The sequence below is a fragment of the Onychostoma macrolepis genome, chromosome 02 (assembly GCF_012432095.1).
Source record: "Onychostoma macrolepis isolate SWU-2019 chromosome 02, ASM1243209v1, whole genome shotgun sequence".
NCBI classification, from domain to species: Eukaryota; Metazoa; Chordata; class Actinopteri; order Cypriniformes; family Cyprinidae; genus Onychostoma; species Onychostoma macrolepis.
The window spans coordinates 33,131,042-33,150,148 of record NC_081156.1 but is presented as its reverse complement, the minus strand read 5'-3'; the positions used below and the strand labels follow the sequence as shown (position 1 = coordinate 33,150,148).

The following is a 19,107-nucleotide window of genomic DNA, read 5'->3' as shown; positions in this document are numbered from 1 at the left end:
ATGAAGAATTTAGCTGTTTGAAGTTGCCAAACAATTAATGCATCACAGTAAAATTACTTTATGGTATTTTTATTAATTAAAGTTAGATGTTTGGTCATAGTTGTTGTTTTTTGGTCATAATTTTGACTGTCATTACTATGAATTAAAATCTATTAAAATATATACAAATAGTCATAACTAAGACAAGAAGTTAAAATCAACAAAAATGTTTTTTTTTTTTTTTTATTAATTAATTTTTTTTTTTTTTCAATTTTGACTAGATTTATGATTTTATGGTTTTGTATGTATTTGTGTTAATGCATTCTAAGTAGGGATGCTCCGATACCACTTTTTCCGGCTGGTATTGTCATTTGTATTTTTTTTTTTTATTATTATTATTTTTTTTTTATAAATATTGGGTACAGAAACCAAAAGAATATGTATAATGGTAGTTGGTTAACTTCATTTATCAAATAGATATATCCTGCAGTTATTTTCACACTTAATTATGCCCATTAAAATGTATTTTACAAGTTTTAGTTACTTTCACTCTTAATTTTTTGGTAACACTTTACAATAAGGTTCATTAGTTAACTACATTAGTTAACATTAACTAATAATAAACTGCACTTATACAGCGTTTATTAATCTTTGTTAATGTTAATTTCAACATTTACTAATACATTATTAAAATCTTGTTAACATTAGTTAATGCACTGTGAACTAACATGAACTAACAATGAACATCTGTATTTTTATTAACTAACGTTAGCGAAGATTAGTAAATACAGTAACAAATGTATTGCTCATGGTTAGTTCATGTTAGTTAATACATTAACTAATGTTTAACTAATGAACCTTATTGTAAAGTGTTACCAATTTTTTGCTCTATGGTACATATTTAATTTAATAGCATTAGAGCTGCTGTACTGTAATCACGCATTTTGCTGTAATAATGCAGGGAAGCACTCATTATAAATCTTTCAGAAATATAAGTATTTATATTTTTCGTTTTTCATCTGAAACGTGCTGGGATTTATATTCCAAAGCGACTCATAATACAGAAACACTCGTGAAGCAAGCAAAACTTGCACAACGCACGCACGTATTTGTATTGTAAGTAAGTACAGTACAGCCTAGCGCATTTACACTGGCTGATAGTTTCACTTTCGCCATAAAGTCGTGTATGCTTAAGGTTGAAAATAAATGTTGTTTATAGTATGTGCCCCTATAAATGTTGTTTTATTTACGAATTAGTTTTAATCCAAATTCTGCATGTGCTAAGTGAGCAAACATCAAAGATCACGCAACAGAAGTGCGCTCTCCCTCTCTCTCTCTCTCCCTACCGTTAAGTAACGTAACTTATAACGTGCATTGTTTTACTTGTTTTTGACATATCCGACCGAGCTACAAACTTTCCAGTGATGTCTGTGAGAAGGGGATATTAACTCTGCGCCGCCACATGCTCAATCCACTCAGCATGCTTTGCTTATCAGCTCGCGCTCATCAGCTATACAGGCGTTAATACTGAATGTTTAACATTATATTAATTGCATTCATATACTTCAAAAGAAATCCTTAATTTCTAATAATAACTCCATTCTGCTGTCTGTTGTTCTGTTGCTGGTGTTTCTTTGTCTGAATACGGCACTTATCACATGCTGTGTGGTATCGGCATTTGGTATCGGGGCATTTTTAACAAGTATGAGCATAATTCTAAGTCGTCATTATGGCATAAGTTGACTTTTTTTTTTTTTTTTTTTTGGTTATAATTTTGACTGTCATAATAATAACTATGAATGTATTAAAATATATACAAATAAATTCATAATTTTTATATAAAAAGTCAAAAGTCAAAATTATGGCGGTTGATTTGTTTTGTGATAATTTTGCCTCATAATTATGACCTAGTGATTGATTTACAAGTCAACAGATCTGTATTCCACTCAAAACAAAATTGGTATAGAAACAATTTTCACAATTAATTACGAAGAAATGGCAATTGTATTGAAATGGAAATTGTAAAACATACTCCAATAATATTTGTTTTATTTATAACTTTATTTACAATTAGTGCTGGGCGGTATGACCACAAATTTATATCACAGTATTTTTCTAAATTTTACAGGTTTCACGGTATATGACGGTATTTTTATTTATTTAATTTTTTTTTTTTTTTTATGCATGGCAGGGTGTTAAAGGGATACTCCACCCCAAAATTAAAATTTTGTCATTAATCACTTGCCCCCATATCGTTCCAAACCTGTAAAGGTTTTGTTCGTCTTCAGAACACAATTTAAGATATTTTAGATGAAAACCAGGAAGCTTGTGACTGTCCCATTGGCTGCATAGTAAATTGCACTGTCAAGGTCCATAAAAGTATGAAAGACATTGTCAAAATAATCCTTCAGCCATCAGACGTGCAATCTGAATTTTATGATGCAACGAGAACACTTTTTGTGCGCAAAGAATACAATATATCGACTTTATTCAACTTTTTTTTTCTCTTCCGTGACACTTCCTGCAATCGCAGTGCAATTTACTATGCAGTCAATGGGACAGTCACAAGTCTCCTGCTTTTCATCTAAAATATCTTGTAATCTAAAAAATAAATTGTGTTCCGAAGATGAAAGAAGCTTTTATGGATTTGGAACGACATGGGGGTAAGTGATTAATGACAATTTTAATTTTGGGGTGGAGTATCCCTTTAACCACATTTTCTAGCGACTGAGAGAGGAAATACTGCAGTAGATTGACTTAAAATGTCCTACTGTCATGATGAGTGAATATTGTAGAACTAGATATTCCACACTAGATAGTGAAACACGACCGATTAATAGCCTACATGTTAACCAGGAGTCACTCTGCGACATAATCGCAGCATCGTCTGATAAAATCAACATGCATCTACACTAAAGAGCGGCTATGCAGTGGTTTTGGGTATATTACTTTTTTTTGTCTCAAAACTAACAGACTAAAAAAAATCAACTAACAAAAAAGTGCATAATATTAACAGATGAACTATGCTCAGATTTATAATTCCAAACAGTCAGTAAGCGACAGGTGCTTGGAAACGCGGTTTTGTACTTATTTACTGATGAGTCTGCTGCGGTACAGCCAGCATGAATGCGCTGCTTCTCTGCTGCTCACTGCACAGAACAGACGCCGAGAGAGGCGATACTGTGTCAAGAAAGTCAGACCTCGCGCTCCAGGGGCAGCACAGTATGTGTGTGTGTATATGTGTGTATATATATATATATATATATATATATATATATATATATATATATATATATATATATATATATATATATATATATATATATATATATATATAATTTTTTTTTTGTATTTAAAATTGCTCCTCTTAATCTTTTCTTTATTGTATAAGTTTTGTTTTTCGCGCAGATATTCAGAAGAGCTTGAGGTATAATGATTGTCTTTGTTACATAAAGCTTTAGTGTCTCTGCTGGATTCATTACTCCTGATTTTTATTTGTAGCAGCTGTCTGTGACTCACGCACGAGACTTCTAAGAGTGTGTCATCTCAAAAACATTAAAGCTGTGCCTTTGCAGACGCTTTTTCCTCCTCTGTACGGTTATGCCGAGACCTGCAGTGTGTGTTTAGTATGAGCAGTATGGTGCTATTCGAAAGACTTAGCACGCCAACTCATTCTGATGACGACATGCTGTTGTTGCAAGTTTTTTCACACTATAACACTTTCCATCACTCCGAATGCATCACCAAGCAGATGTTTAGCACACACAAGTGCCATCTGAACTGTCATGACATTTCCTCTGTGAAATACAGAGCATATCGAGTAATAATGTCTGTTGTATGGTTCTGAACTATGTGGTGTCCATTTGTTTTCCTTCAGTAACGCCTGAATAAATCAAAGCATTCTGGGAAGGTCGTTTCTGGGTCTGCCCTTCCAGAATTGAATATGTTAGTGCTAACAGCAGTAATCATGTTGTATATTACAGTATTTATAGACGGACAAAAGCCAGCTCTTCGTAAGTAAACAGAGACGGCATTGCGGAGATTTGCGTGCGTTATGATTGCTTTCACTGTGGTCCTCTGTTCTGTATTATGTGTAAACCGTGTGCTTACTGTATCAGACAATAGCTTAAAAATCTATTATGTCCTGTCACAGTAAATGGAAAATTCTGTCTAACACCAGCATTTCATTTGTAGAGCAATTGTGCAAACTGTGGCTTTACACATACAAAAATACTGCAGTGGTATTACTATGGTACAGGGATTGTGTACCATGCTACTTTGAAATAGGCCTATAGCATGGAACTGAATGTTTGCTGTAGCCTACCTTCATATTTACATGGTGAATATGGAAGAATTACCAAAAAAGTAATGAGAAATTGGGAAATGTTGAAAAACTGGAAAATCCGCATTATCATGTAGAGTGGATTATGCAAATATGTATAAGTTTGTGAATAAGGTTTTTAAAAAAAAATTTTTTTTTTTATAAAAACACATACAAATCAAGTCAAAATTCTGACGAGCAGATCTTTTGTTATAATTGTGACCATCATAATTATGATATAGTATGTCATAGTTATATCTCATATAGGGGTGTGCGATATTGAAAAAAATATCTCTATTTTTTGGGATTTTTTCGATAACGATAATTAGACGATATTTTGCCGCGTGTGTTATTGTGCTGATATCTGACTACCGTGGACAGCTGCAGTTTTTGATATTCTTCATATGCTGTGTGGTCAGTTCACATCGGTGATAGAAATTAATCTTTTCATATAAGTTTAAATTGATTTTTACCTTTTTATGGGCAATTTTACCTTTTTAATAAAGCCATTTTTTTTTTCTAAAAGTATGCATCTTTTGAGTCAAATTGTTACATTTAATCAATCAATTAGAATAATAAGACATGTAGGCTGTTACCAAACAAATGAAACCAGTATCAACACAATTAATCTTTATAGAAGTTGCATCTGAAGTGGCATTTAGATTAATTTACACACTGTTTAATGCAGCTCAGAGGGACGTGGAGTGATTTAACCTGCCGTTACAAATGCATAATGTTTTGATATTTTAAACATAAAACATTAAATACTGATATTTGAAATTATTTTAAAATGAACAGATACTTTGAATGTGAAATTAAAATCTCCAGTAGGTGGCAGCAAGTCACTGTTAATAAGTGAGTCATTGCGACTGAGCCGAATCATTTAATGGTTGATTCATTCAGGAATGAAATATCGTCATGTTGCTCAGAGATGCAAAACAGTGTAGCTGTTTGGAATTATTTTTTGTTGGCGAAACGGAGCAAAAACAGGCAATATGGTGTCTAAAATGTAAGTCTCTTAATATTAACTTATTGTTTATTGAACTGTTGTATAAAAACAGCTTACTTTTATATTTACCTCATATCTTGAATTTTGTGATCATTCTTAATGCATTTTAATAGACTGAATCATGCAGTGAAAGAACACACTCTAAATGTGCACGCGCTCTAGTCTAGGCTTCACGTAATGATTGCATGTTTTCTGTAGAGGTGTTTTGTTTGGTTTTAGAAAAATACTCAATAATGTCAAATTGCACATTGTTAATATTATCGCAGACGAAATATATCGCACACCCCTAATTTCATAGTATTGTATTTTCTCAGTTTTGGATCTGAAAGACATTACTTTTTGTCGTCTTTAAAATGTCATGTACAGCAGGAGCGCTAAATAAAATATAGCCCATGGCATCAATGACATTCATTAACACACTACCTGTCGGTGCGATTTATATACGCTTCGATTTTTATCATTTTCATATCAATATAAACCAACTAACCACCTAAACAAGATATTTCCAGTTCTGAATGCATACGTTACAAGTGTGCGTTTCATTCTCTGCATTGCTTCTACAGTCACTTTTATTTTTTGAGCAACAATTTGAAGAGAATCTTGCTGAGCAAGTTAGTTATCATTACTTTAACTATCTTTTGTGTTTATACCTAGATACCTGAATAATAACATCCTGTATAATGCCACAGACATCTGAAGGATACAGTATTGCTCTCTTGAGTACTGAGGCCTGTAAATGAATTTGCTTAAATTCATTAAAAAGTTATTTTATTTTGCATCGTTAATTTATTTATTATGTGTTTTATAAAGCAATTAAGCAGGTATGGTGCTGTTATATTGTACCTGTGGGATCGCGTTAAAATGAAGGCGTTTATAACATGCAATGGTTATATTAGAAATCCACTGCGTTTCAGGGCTTTGGATATTGTCTTGTGATGCATTGCAGAGGTTGAATAGCAGACTGCAGTGCGTGCTGAGGATAGCAGCACCTTTATTATTTAAAAAAAAAAAGTGGTCCAGGGGTATGAATTACCTTTTTGTTGAGATGGCAGATGTGAGTGTAAATGGTTTTGGGATTTTGAACTCTTGCAGATATTATGTATTGTAGCATATGTGTGTGTACAGCATCATACAGGAACTATCAGAAATTTCACACTGTACATTTCAGAGATTCTTTAGTAATTATAGTCTTACCCGTAGTGATTTGAATTATCTAGCTCATCATGTTCTTTTTATCTGTCAGACTGTTCTTGCAAATTTAAAAGGAAATTTCAGTCAAAAATGATAATTCTGTGATCATTTGCTCAGCCTTCACATCATTCCAAACCTGTATGACTTTCCATATTCTTTGAAACACAAAAGATATTCAGAATTATTGTAATTGATTATACTGTTTTTGTCTGTACAATGAAAGTTTATGTGTATAATCAGTGCTCGCAAAATTTCAAAATCCCTGGTAGCCCTTCGGGCAGGTACTTTTCAGATTTTGGTAGCCCGAAATTTAAGTAGCCCGAATTAAAAAATTACTATTTTATTTTATTATTATTTTTTTTTAAATATAGAAAATCAGATAGGAGTTTAAATGTCAATCAAAAATATTTTCAATACACAAATATCAACAAATATGAAGGGAGGAATTTTATTTCACTATTTACAGGGTATCTGCATAATTTTTAAAAATATATTTAAGGCAATTTATGACCCATTTTAAGAGCTGCACAAGTAAAATGAACACAGAATGAGCGGGGTTGGACAATGTCTATGGTAACATACAGTATTGAGCCATAAAATTACATGATTTACAGTTCAGATACAGGTTTTCACAAAAACAAAAATCTTATACAACAGCGTTTCAGGCGATAGACCATTTTCATGAAAAGGGATCAATCAAGCATATAAATTGTTAATTTAAAATTGTCTTAATTGTTTAGAATTTTAGAAGGCACATCAACTTCTTTCTCATTTACAACTCTGTGTTTGCTGTGTAAAAACATGAGTTGATATTTGCATTGATCTGACCATAAACAGCAAGAAAGGCTTATTGGAAATGCAAATTCATTCTCTGCCACAAAGTGGCACTTTAGGAGCGCTGAAATATTGCGGTTTCCCTGGAAACGCTGTACACAAAGCAGCTCTGCGTTCATAAACGCTGCTTTATCAGGAATTATAGGTCAAATGAAATTAAAATGCCAACTACACGTTTCTGAGGACAGTCGCTTCACATAAAGACATCCGCGCCGCATTTTGACTTGAAACGTGCAGGGCTCATTATTTATTCAATGACATCATTGCCTTTTGAAGTTTAATCCTGCCGTATCGCGACTCATGTCTTTCCGTCCCCAACTGTAAGACCTCTTGAAATTATAATTAAGACATTTCTTATACCATTTAACATATTTAAAACATTTTATGGCCTTAATTTTGATGCAACTCACTTTCAGAGTTTGTAAGGACCCGCGGGAGATCTGTATTTAAGGAGCCCGTCGGGCAGGCAGTGATACATTTTGGTAGCCCGACTGGAAAACACAATAGCCCCGGGACGTCGGGCTAGCGATTTTGCGAGCCCTGATAATATCCGTCAGTCTGATTCTTAAAGTTCTGTTTATGAATCCTAAACCCTGCAATCTCAAAGTAAGATTTAAAAATCTGATTGAGAAAATAGTGGGATTTAAGCGTTTACATTCTTAATATTTTTCCTATTGATCAGATTGTTTCAGGTCTACACCACTGCTGCCAGTCGGATCGAAGTTTCATTGGGATTGAGATGAATCGGATCAATTTAAACATTTACATAAAGGCTTTTCACTCTGATTTAGCCATCAATCTAATTGTTAACGGATTGTTTGGTTGCATATAAACATAGCTACTGATTGGTCCCCATTGATTTTCATTGTATAGACTAAAGAGATGTTTTTCTAAATATTTTCTTTTGTGTTCCACAGACAAAAAATTCATACAGGTTTGGAAGTTGTTTAGTCTTTAGTCCTTTTAGTCTCAAAACATATTCCATTATGCAAGTATTTGAACACAAAAGCTTCAAGCTACGCAAGCTTGTTTTTGTACGCTGTTGCATTGCAAAATGTCGCAAAAACATTATACATATGGTAAAATTACTTAATAATTCCAATTAATATGCTGGATTTTGGCCAATATTTGGAAATATTTTTAATTCATTACATAAAATACATTACAATTAGATACAAGTCAAAATTGACATTGACATTTGCATGCATTTAATACATTGCAAGTCATAATTATGACATAAAAAGTCACCATTATGACTTAGGAAAGTATTAAAAATACAAATAAATCCATAACTATAAGTTTTTTTTGTTAATTTTGAATTATAATCAATTCTTAGTATGTCATAATTGTGACTTATGGTGTATAATTTTATGATTTGTATGTATTTGTATTTGCTTTTGCCGAGTTAGTTAGTTTAGTCACATTTGCATTTGCAAACTGGTTTCTGACCTTAATGTTCCCGGCCACCAAGAAAATGGCACGATTCCCTCTGCTCTGATTTGTCTTTGTTTCTTGATTCCTGGCAGGTTTTGTGACTCAGTGTTTCTCCGTTCAGAGAATATTTGGCCGATGGTAAACAGTTTACCTCTGAAGATTTGATTGCAGTTTCCTGTTGTTTGTTTAGCGTGGTGCTGCTGGATTACGTTCGTGTGTTCAACTGCAGCATTATCTGCTTGTCCTCTTGCCGTACTGTAGCTGTATTGACGCACACTGATTTATGCTATTCATTAGGGCTGGACATTGACACAAATTTCAAGATTTGATTCGTTTTTGAGCTTGATTTCGTTTTGAGATTAAATTCCAATTTTGTTTTATAAATTTTTTAACTATGTTTGTGCTTCAGTTTGTATTTTGAAATTAGTATTTAAGCCATGGCTGTAAAACATTTTGTAAAGTAAAAACATAAAAAAATATGTAAAATAGTGCGCATATTTATCGACTTTATTTTTCTAGCTCACTCTCAAGCTATGGACATTGAATGACTTTTTTGAGGTAAATGTGATAAGTGGCATTGTTTACAAGCTGTTTTAATTATATTAATGACACTAATTGAGTGATTTATATGAGAGATTATATATTTCAGTAAGTTGTACTGTTTCTTTCAACATGCTTCTGATACTCTTTCATGTTTATTTCATGCCATAACTAGTAGTAAAGAGGAAGAGATGAATGGTTATTAGGGATGCACGATACTGGATTTTTGCCTAGGGATGCACCGATATGAAAATTTTGGCCAATACCGATAACCGACAATTCTTTATAAATGAAAGCCGATAACCGATATGTTGGCCGATTAAATCCAAATCCAAATTTTTATGATTTTTGAGCCTGATTACAAAAAAGTCTTCCCATTATTAATATTAATATATCAATGATTTTGAAAAAGTATCTTAAATTAATACCACTGTTTCAAATAGCAGCATGCAGTTTTAGCTGCGTGCGCTGCTGAAGAGCTGAATGAACACCGGTAAACTGAAGCGCTTATTATTTATACAACATAAACATAATATTATAACTTATATATGCACAAAAAGACTCAAATGCGCAAGTTATGCGCTAATAAGATGTGACACGCTCTTGGCTCTTCCCACAACAACGCACTGAAACACATTGACAAATTAAGCCAAAGAATTCACAACGTTTTATTATAATAGTGTTCTCATTTTTATATATATATATATATATATATATATATATATATATATATATATATATATATATATATATATATATATATATATATATTAGTCCTAATTAAATAGTTATTAATGTTGTGCACTGTTGTTTGAGCAGCATGCCCTGAGCTAAAGATGATCACTGTATTAACGCTTAACCAGACTAATTATAGGCCTATGAGCTAAATCCGATATATATGCATAAAATAAACACAATATTACAACCAACAATTGCACAAGCGAACTTAACTGTGCTAGTCATGAATGTGTAACTCTGTTGTGGATGCGCTCTTCCCGTAACAACGCGCTAAAACACGGGCGCACAAAGATTCCATTTAATTATTTAACAGTAATGTTCTCATTATAATATTACAGACTTGACCTGCACATGTTGCACTTCACTGTATTTTCCTTTTCGAAGTGATTCCAATAATATTTCAAGCAATTAAAAACCATCATGGTGAACAGTGTGCATCTGAAGTGCCTAAGCAGGAAATAATGCATTATTTATTGGCTTTAATATCTCGGCCAAATTTTCTTAGCAGTTCGATAACGATAACAGAAAAATGACCATTTATCGGCCGATACCGATATGGTGGCCGATATATCGTGCATCCCTATTTTTGCCAATATCCGATATCCCGATATTTTTCAACTCATTTTTGCCGATACCGATATATTTCCTTTGTTTGGAAAAAACAAAAGTCTCTCCTGTGCAGAGATTAAACAAATAACTTTTAATTTTGGTTAGTTAACAAAAACTTACTTGCTAGAGTAAAAAAAAGTTATTTTATAATAAGAGTACATCGAAAGCTTTGAAAACAACTATAAATCAACTGTAGTCCAATTACTGCATTTTTTCCCCTTCAGACAGATGCAGTTAACATTTTATTTGAAGATTTAACATTTGTAGATGGTCTAGCAAAAGAGTTGTAAAAATTCTGTAAAATTTTTTACTTTTATAGTAATATCTTTTATATTACCTGAATTTAAGTTTTCATAATCTGTTTGGGGAAGAAGAAAAAAAAATCACATTTAATGAATAAATCTGTGTTTAAAATAATTTCATTTACAAGTGTCATGTTTGTGATTTTTATTCATGCAAGCTATACCTTCTGACCTTTTTAAATAAAAACATACTCATGATTTTATGACATAAATTACTGCTTTATTTAATCAGAAACACAATCTTAATGTTATTTGTGTATTTTTACTTTCAAACCCAGTGCAAGTTGACTGTGTGCGTCTACAACAGCAAATATATATGCATGTATATCTTTGAATATTCATTGGTTATTATGGTGAATGATGTCAAGTTGACCGTTCCAAGATGGTGGACGCGTCAACATATCTGGAGCGGTCAAATAGGGCAACATATCTATAGTTGACTCTATCGCACACGGGATACGTCATTCTGTGTTTGCTTAATTGCTTTCTCAGATTAAATATGGCAATCCAAAACAGTGAATCTAATCACCATTCTGACAAAAGTTCCCTTCAAGAATGACCACGCTTCTGACATGACAGCTTTGCTAGCACATCCTGAGCACATGTGAGCTATCGGCAGGGCATATCGGCATCATTTTTCATATCGGGCCGATGTTTACATTTTCAAGCTGTTATCGGCCGATTCCGATAATATCGCGTGTTCCTCGAAGAGCAATGTCTTGACACTTGAAACAAGCATCAACGTGACATTTATTGTTTGAGTTTTATGAAATTGACAGAATTTGAAGCTGAAATGTTCATTTCAACAGTTACATAGCACAAACTTGTTGTGATTTTAATAGGCATGCTACAAATAATAGTTTAATTTCATCAGCTGAAAACAGCACAGACTAAAACATCAGTTCTTGCAATTAAAGAGTCAATATCATTTAATTAAAATGAGAATCGATTCAAATCGAGAATTCTGTATTTCCAGTCCTATTATTTACACGTAAATGTGAAGTGATGCAAAAAAAAAATACAGAGCAGGACGTGTCCAAAACGAGAGTCGAAGAACAACTTACCATATTAATACAGAATTAAACGGATATCCAATCTGGAACAATTAATTTGACACTATTTGTTCTGTACTTCTTTCTTTTTCCCCCTTTTCCAAAGCTGTTCCCGTAGTTTATTTGTCCGTGTCGGGGTCAAGAGGACACACAGAGCCGTAATGCTGGATGTATACGTGGTGATGCCACACAGGGTGGTTTGTTGGTGGGGCTGCTGGGAGAATAAATCAGGCCCGTCAGTCGTTCCACTGCCGCTGTCCCAGTAGAGGCGGCAGTCCGAGGTCACGCGCTGGAGGGTTTGGAGCGCTCTGTTTGTGTTTCCATTCCCTGGCTCTGGCCCCTGCCTTTCTGCGTGCCTGTTTTTGCCTTCGTCTCACGTCTCAGAGGCAGGAATAAACCTAGTCATTTGCTTCCCAAAAGTTCACAGAAATTTAGTTGGCAGTTTGCATGCACTAGTACAATCCTCCATCCGTGGACTTCCAGAATAACCTTGAATGTTATTTTGTGACTCTGTGATGTAAACAGCGTATCGTAATCACGACTGTGAGGTTTGTTTCTGGGGCAGAAAGCCGTCTTTGCTTCCTCAGAGTGTTTGACGTCTCTGTGATGCCAGGCCTGTGGATGTGAGGGATTTCAGGATAACAAAGAACTTCAGAGGGAATAAACTCATGAAATATTAATGTCGACGACTACCTAGAGTGCACACTAAACAATGAACGCTGTTTCCTGGTGTTGAATTTTTCATTTTTGGCTTCCGGTGAAGAGTTGGGTGAAATCTCAAACGGATGATGTTAGACATGGAAGGGGCAGACGAGATGACTCTAGTTAGTTTTGCTTTGGGAAAATAAATAAGAAGTAAAATAAAAAAGACTATTGCAACCTGTTAAGTGCACGTTATTTTAAATGCAAACTATAAAAAATAAGATTTTTCGAAGCTGTAAACAAAGATTATTGGTTTCTCTGCTTCAAAATTTCATTTTAAATTCATTGTGTACTTGAAATTTCTTTAATTTGTGAAATTTACCAACAGTTTGAGTGAAAATTGTATACATTTTGTGTGTGTATATATGTGTATGTGTATATATATATATTTATTTATTCCCGTGGGTAACATTTGCAGTAGGCACAGTTATTTGAGGATTATGCCACTGATTTATATATTGTTGAAACGCTTGTATTATCTTGTGCTACTTCTAATATTGCACATTGTGAAGCCCTTTCACACCAATTTACTGTAATTAAGGTCCCTTTTCAAAGGTGGTCCTTGAATTAATGGGTTTTCCTTTCAACAAGTGGTCCTCATTTGGTCATTAAGGGTGCACTGTGAGACCTTTTATATTTATAATAAATATAATGTGAAAAATTATGCTACATTGAATCCGTTTCAGATTACGCTATAGAATACGACTCAAATGATAAAAGTCTAATATATCAGCACTAATGCATCAATAGCATGCTATTTGTGATGTTGATAGGAGGATGTGCACACACAGGGTATGAAACATAATTTTTAATTATTAAAATGTAAATATTGGCCATATCAAAAATGTACAAACTTCTAGGAAAATGATTCAGTCCTGAAACATGCGTTGGTTCGACTGGGTTGGTTTAAGCGTGACTTAAACCACGTTTTTATAAGTTTACTAGTCCGGTTGTAACTTTGTGTTTGCGAGGGTGAAACTTCAGAGACTTGAGAGAGGATTATTGGGTTTAAGAGGCTGTGTGTGTTGCACGGTTTTTACGCTGGCACAGTGAGCACAGGAAATCTTGTGGTGTAGTTGTAACACATTTGTCCCACACTGATGATACACACGGACAGCGCAGCTCTTTTCTCTACACCGCCTCCTCTTTCTCAGAGGGAGTGACTCAGCTGGTTTGAACTCGGTCCCGCTGGGTGTCAGGTGTCGTGGAAATGTTCTTTCCCAGGAGCCTCTGCTCGGTGTCATCTGCTCCAGTCTGTCGGGGAAGGTATTGTTGAAGTCTGTGGGTCTCTGCTGATTTGCTTTTCATCCAGAAGAGACCCGACCGCCAGCGTCAGACGCGCTCTAATTGCTGACTTTCCTGTTTGTTGCTTTGAGAAAATGCAGAGTAAAATGTAAAGATAAAGCACTGAAGGTCTAGTGTTCGGCTGCCAGCTCATGTGAAGCTTGTTTTGATGTCTATTCTTTAGGCTCTTTATTGTGCTGATGCAAAAATGTATGCAGATAAATGGTTTACTGTAGCCATAGAAAGACGAAGAAAAGCAAGAAAGCATTTGAGCAATCAAATATGACATACAAAACACTGTGTGTGTATTTATGCATAATTATACCTGTGTATTTTTACATATAAATTATGACTATTATATGATAGTCTGATTTATGTATGTGATTTATTTCACTTCCAGTGAATCAAATTAAAACTGATTCAGTTATTTGTTTGTGTGAAATCTGTATTTTTTCATACTAAGTGAAGTAATATTATAAATTATTTATTATTTTAAATGTATTTGTAAAATATATCTGGGTAAATATTGCAGAGAGACTGTGTCATCACCATCTGATAAGTTGTCAGACATCATTGTGCAGCATGTTTGTGGGGTTTTGTGTGATGCAGCAGCTGCAGTTATTTTGTTGCGCTGGTGTGAAACACATGGAGTCGTCTGTAATCAGTCGACATGAACATCAGTCCTGTTCCCACTGAATGACCTCTGAAACAGGAAAATAAAGCTCACATGATCCAAATACGCACCCGCCTTTTTGAATATTATTTTAGTTCAAGCACCCAGGATGTTTGTTATTAGTGGTGTTATTTTAGTTCAAGCACCCAGGATGTTTGTTATTAGTGGTGTTTAAGGACCAATCAGAACAGCTTTTCTGGAAGCTTTCTTGTATTTCCTGTACACTTTTGTGCTTTCAGTGCACTTTGAATTGACATGTCAAACAGGCTTGAGAACTGTTCCTGACTTGTCTAAATGTGTGATTGAGATTTTGGAGAACATTGATTGTTGCTGTCTCAGTTCTTCTCCATACCCAGAGGTTAACTTTGACAGATTGTCTCATGTATTTTTGGACCCGTAGCTTTTGAGTCGGAGTCTCTCTCTGGTGGCGTGAACAAGATGTTCTCCTTGCCAAGTCGTGTGTGTGTGTGTGTTTTTATTATAAAAGAAAGTCTTAATTTATTTTGCTTCCACAATTTTTATGGGTTCCAAAATGCCACACATTCATATTTAGTTAAATGTTTTATTATTGTATTGGTTTTTCAAACTCTCATAAGTCATACGTTTGTGTTTCAGGCCCATGATGAAATCTGTGAGCCGTAGCTGCCACAGCTAGTCAGATGATGCACCATGGCCAAACCGGGATCGGACCGAGATGGAGTCATGGTGGAGAAGACAGCGGGGAAGAAGGTGAGCAGAATTAATCCTCAACAGGTTTTAAGACGCATATAATGAGGACAAGAAAATGTACAGCTTGCTAGTAATTTTATTCTTTTGCTTTTAGTTTTTTTTTTGTAGATTTTTATAATTGAATATCGCACCATATTTAATTTTGGTGAATTGGACCAACTTGAAAGATCTTAAACTTATTTTTAGAGCATTGATGCTGTTATACAAACCGTTTATTATATTCAGATCAAGGCTTTGTGCATACGTAGTTACACAGAACTGCTAGTATGTTCTTTCATTTAATATCATATTAATGTCTCTTTCTATCTCTCAGAGTAAAGAGAAAATCTCTCCATTTGCCAAAACTCCGAAGCTGGATCGGAGTGAAATCCTGGGGAAAGAGGGAAAGTCAAAGTCTTCCATGAAACGGAAGCTCTCCTTCACCGTCAGTCCACCCCGGAACGAGGAGCGGGACTCCGACACGGGTCAGTCTAACATTCACACTGAAAGTTCTAGTAGCTTGTGTCTGTGCCTCACTGCCGCCCCCTCCTGGTCACGTTTAAGACCTATTTTTATTGGACAAGCTGTACTAGAGGGTTTTTTTCAAGAGTGTTGTGTAACGGTTAAGCCAGCCTCATCAAATACATGGGTCTCGTTCAAAAACACAATAGCTTCGACTCAAAAAGAAGCAGAAGATCATGAGGGAATAATCAAAAATATATCGTAATTATATTATTTTACATGGAGCCTAAAATCTCTTGTTTTAGTCTCAGTTCTGTTGTTAGAAGGCAAAATACATTAATACTGTTGATTATATAAGAAAAGACTACTTAGACAATATAAAAATGAATATTACTGCATTTAAGACTGAATAAAAATATAAGAATAGGCTGCTTAGAATATTAAAACAACATATAATCAAATAGGGCTGATGATACTGTGCGATAATATAAGTGTGTCAACCACTATGTGAGTGTTTATAATGCACTATATATTAGTGCTGTTTTCAGTGCATTATTTACATGTGAAAATGACAAAGAATGCAAAAATACAGAACAGGACGTTTCAGAATTTAGTCTGAACTATAAATTTTATCATTTTTAATTCAATAAATCAAACACTTTTTTTATAATTTTTTTGTCAGATTCATTTGAATAATCTGATATTTTGCTATCAAAATATTGTACCTATAATTTGTAAAATATATATTTTTTTAAAGTCCCCCTCTAGTCAAATATTTTATCCATTAAAACTTATCTTTGATCATCAAAATGACACATTTATGTTTTTTTTTTCTTGTGAAAAATAATTTTCTCATGCCTTTTAAAATAGCTTGAATGTAACTCTACACCCTTGCCTCATTTGCAATACGCAGAGCTATGAATATGCAAATTAGCCCCGCCTCCACTCACTCACACCAGCCAGCCAGCGTCTCCTGATCCACTGAAGCATGGCATACACTGATAAGGACTGATAAAACTGTTTTTACTAGCGGACAACTACAGTGAATACTGTAACATTTGTTAAAGTTACTTGACGAAGTTGTGTCCTAAAATGACTGAATGCAGCCGTTTGTGATTCCAATTCGTGCGTGTGAAGTACAGACGCCGATGCGGGAGAGGTGGGTCTGACCCTGGGCTACTTTTACACTGCTGCTGTGGGTTATAATGCAAGTTAGCTGTTCTAAATTCACATTAAACCACGGCTTAATGGGTTTTTTTTTGCTCTAATTAATTTTTGGTTTTGTGCTGGCATTGCTATATTTTGCATGCTAGTGGTAGTGATAGGAATCTATCCCTTGACGTGATTGGTTATTGAATTTTGTGACGTAGCAAACCGAGGGCTGTTTCAAACCGCGTTTCTGGGACAGCATTTGGGAAACTACAGTTTTAAGGAGAAAATACTCAGCAATGGTGTTGATTAATGGATTGGCACATGGTTTGTCTAAAAGCATATTAAAAACACCACATAGACAAATAAACAACATAAAAAAACTTGATTTTCACTACAGGGGGACTTTAAAAATAGGCATCGCAATATAGTTAATTAATATTTAAATTATTTTTGTTGGATAACTTAAAATAACTATATTGTCTTTGTGAAAATCTCAAAATATAAGATTTTTGTCATAACGCCTAGCCTAAAAACCTTGTTTTAGTACTAATATACTATTTACATATATTATATATTCAATATGTACTATTATATAATATTTATTAATATTTGAATTAGCTTTTATTCTTTATATTTTCAATTTTAATTTTAATTTTAGTTTTTATCATTTATTAGTTTTTGCTCTTTATAGATATTTCTATATAGCTTTAATTTTTGTTTTAGTTTAGTACTGCAACTTCAATTTATTTCAGTTAGTTTCTAATTTCACTTTGAAATTTGTTTAGTTTTCATTTAAGTAATGAAATAATATTTCTATTTTATTTCGGCTTTATTTCAGTTATGAAAACCTATTTTTAATAGTTTTAGTTAACATAAACAACATTAATATAAACAAACAAATATTGAAGTTTTTCAGAAGCTCTTTGTGAATATATAATTTTGTGGGCGTCCTACTGTTTTGATGGGATTTGGATGGATTTGGTTTTTTGATGACTTCTGTGGCTCTTAATATTCATCCTGGAGTCTTTGAATCCTGTGCTGTGATTTGTCATTTGAGTGAGGGGCGGAGCCTGTGGGTGTAATCAGTGCTCTGCTCTCCCGTCCACCCTTTTCCCCATCCACCTCTCGAACCCTGAACCCCCTTCCTTCCCTCCTCCTCTCGCCTCTCTGCTTCTGCACTGTAGATGACTCTGACCCCGGGCAGTCGAGCGATGCGTGGGGAGAAAGATTACTTCCTCCCTGCAGGATATACGCAGGTAACTGCCTCCGCTAAAGTCGCCAGCGGCCGCAAACGGTCCGAGACGCATCACGGGTTCATTTGTTTATCTGTCTCCACCTGAGCCTCCGTCCGTATCAGAGCACTGGCTGAAACGAATAGAATTTCCGTTAGAGTACACTAACCGCTGCCGCATGACCTTGTCTGTCTGCTAGGCTTTCTGCATCACTCTCAGAGAGACCGTCGACTTTTGGTTACATCATTTTGCGGGAATTTGATGTCTCGTGCATCTCTCTTTTCGTCGATTCGTTTCAAGGAAGCACACACACACTGACACTATCTTGGTTTCTCCGCTGCATTTGTTTTAATTGCATGCATTTCAGTAGCGTGCAAAGACTCGTGGGAACGGCGTTAGATGGGTAATGCATGTGTCTTGTCAGGCTGGAGAGTTTTCCTGTGCGTTTTTCACTTCTGCTGTTTGTTTAAAGGGGATAAATTGTATCAGACGTCGAAGTTTTCAGGAACTGAGATGCTTTGGTGCAAGAGGAGTGCTGTGCTCATGCGCTGTTCATCGTTTTTCTTGTTCGCTGCAGACAAAGATGGTCCGGATAAGAAGAAAGTTAAGAAGGAGTCGGGGGCTAAGAAGTCGACCCCTGTGAACATTTTGTTCGGCTACCCTTTATCAGAACGAAAGCAGATGGCACTTGTCATGCAGATGACGGCGAGAGACAACAGTCCAGGTAGGAAACGATGAACACACAACTTTTATTTATTTATTTTTTTCCCCTCACCTTTTGCTCTGTTTTTGTTTGTTCTGTACACTGAGGTAAGAGTTGTCACTGATATTTTCTTTAGCAGACCATCGGTATCTCTTAAATTTGATTTCTTCATGTTCAAAAGC

The 19,107-nt window shown here is 34.7% G+C and overlaps 1 protein-coding gene across 2 annotated transcripts in view; it reads left to right on the top strand.

Moving 5' to 3' along the window:
- ankrd12 (ankyrin repeat domain 12) overlaps window positions 1-19,107 on the top strand; it is a 60,684-nt gene that overhangs the window by 26,771 nt on the left and 14,806 nt on the right. Inside the window, exons 2-5 of one of the 2 annotated variants that reach the window (XM_058799710.1) lie at window positions 15,284-15,397; window positions 15,711-15,861; window positions 18,175-18,246; window positions 18,800-18,946. In XM_058799710.1, coding sequence (XP_058655693.1) covers window positions 15,338-15,397; window positions 15,711-15,861; window positions 18,175-18,246; window positions 18,800-18,946 — 430 coding nt within the window. In that variant the 5' untranslated portion in view covers window positions 15,284-15,337. The remainder of the gene's footprint in view (window positions 1-15,283; window positions 15,398-15,710; window positions 15,862-18,174; window positions 18,247-18,799; window positions 18,947-19,107) is intronic. The other variant, XM_058799719.1, reaches the window with a different exon arrangement.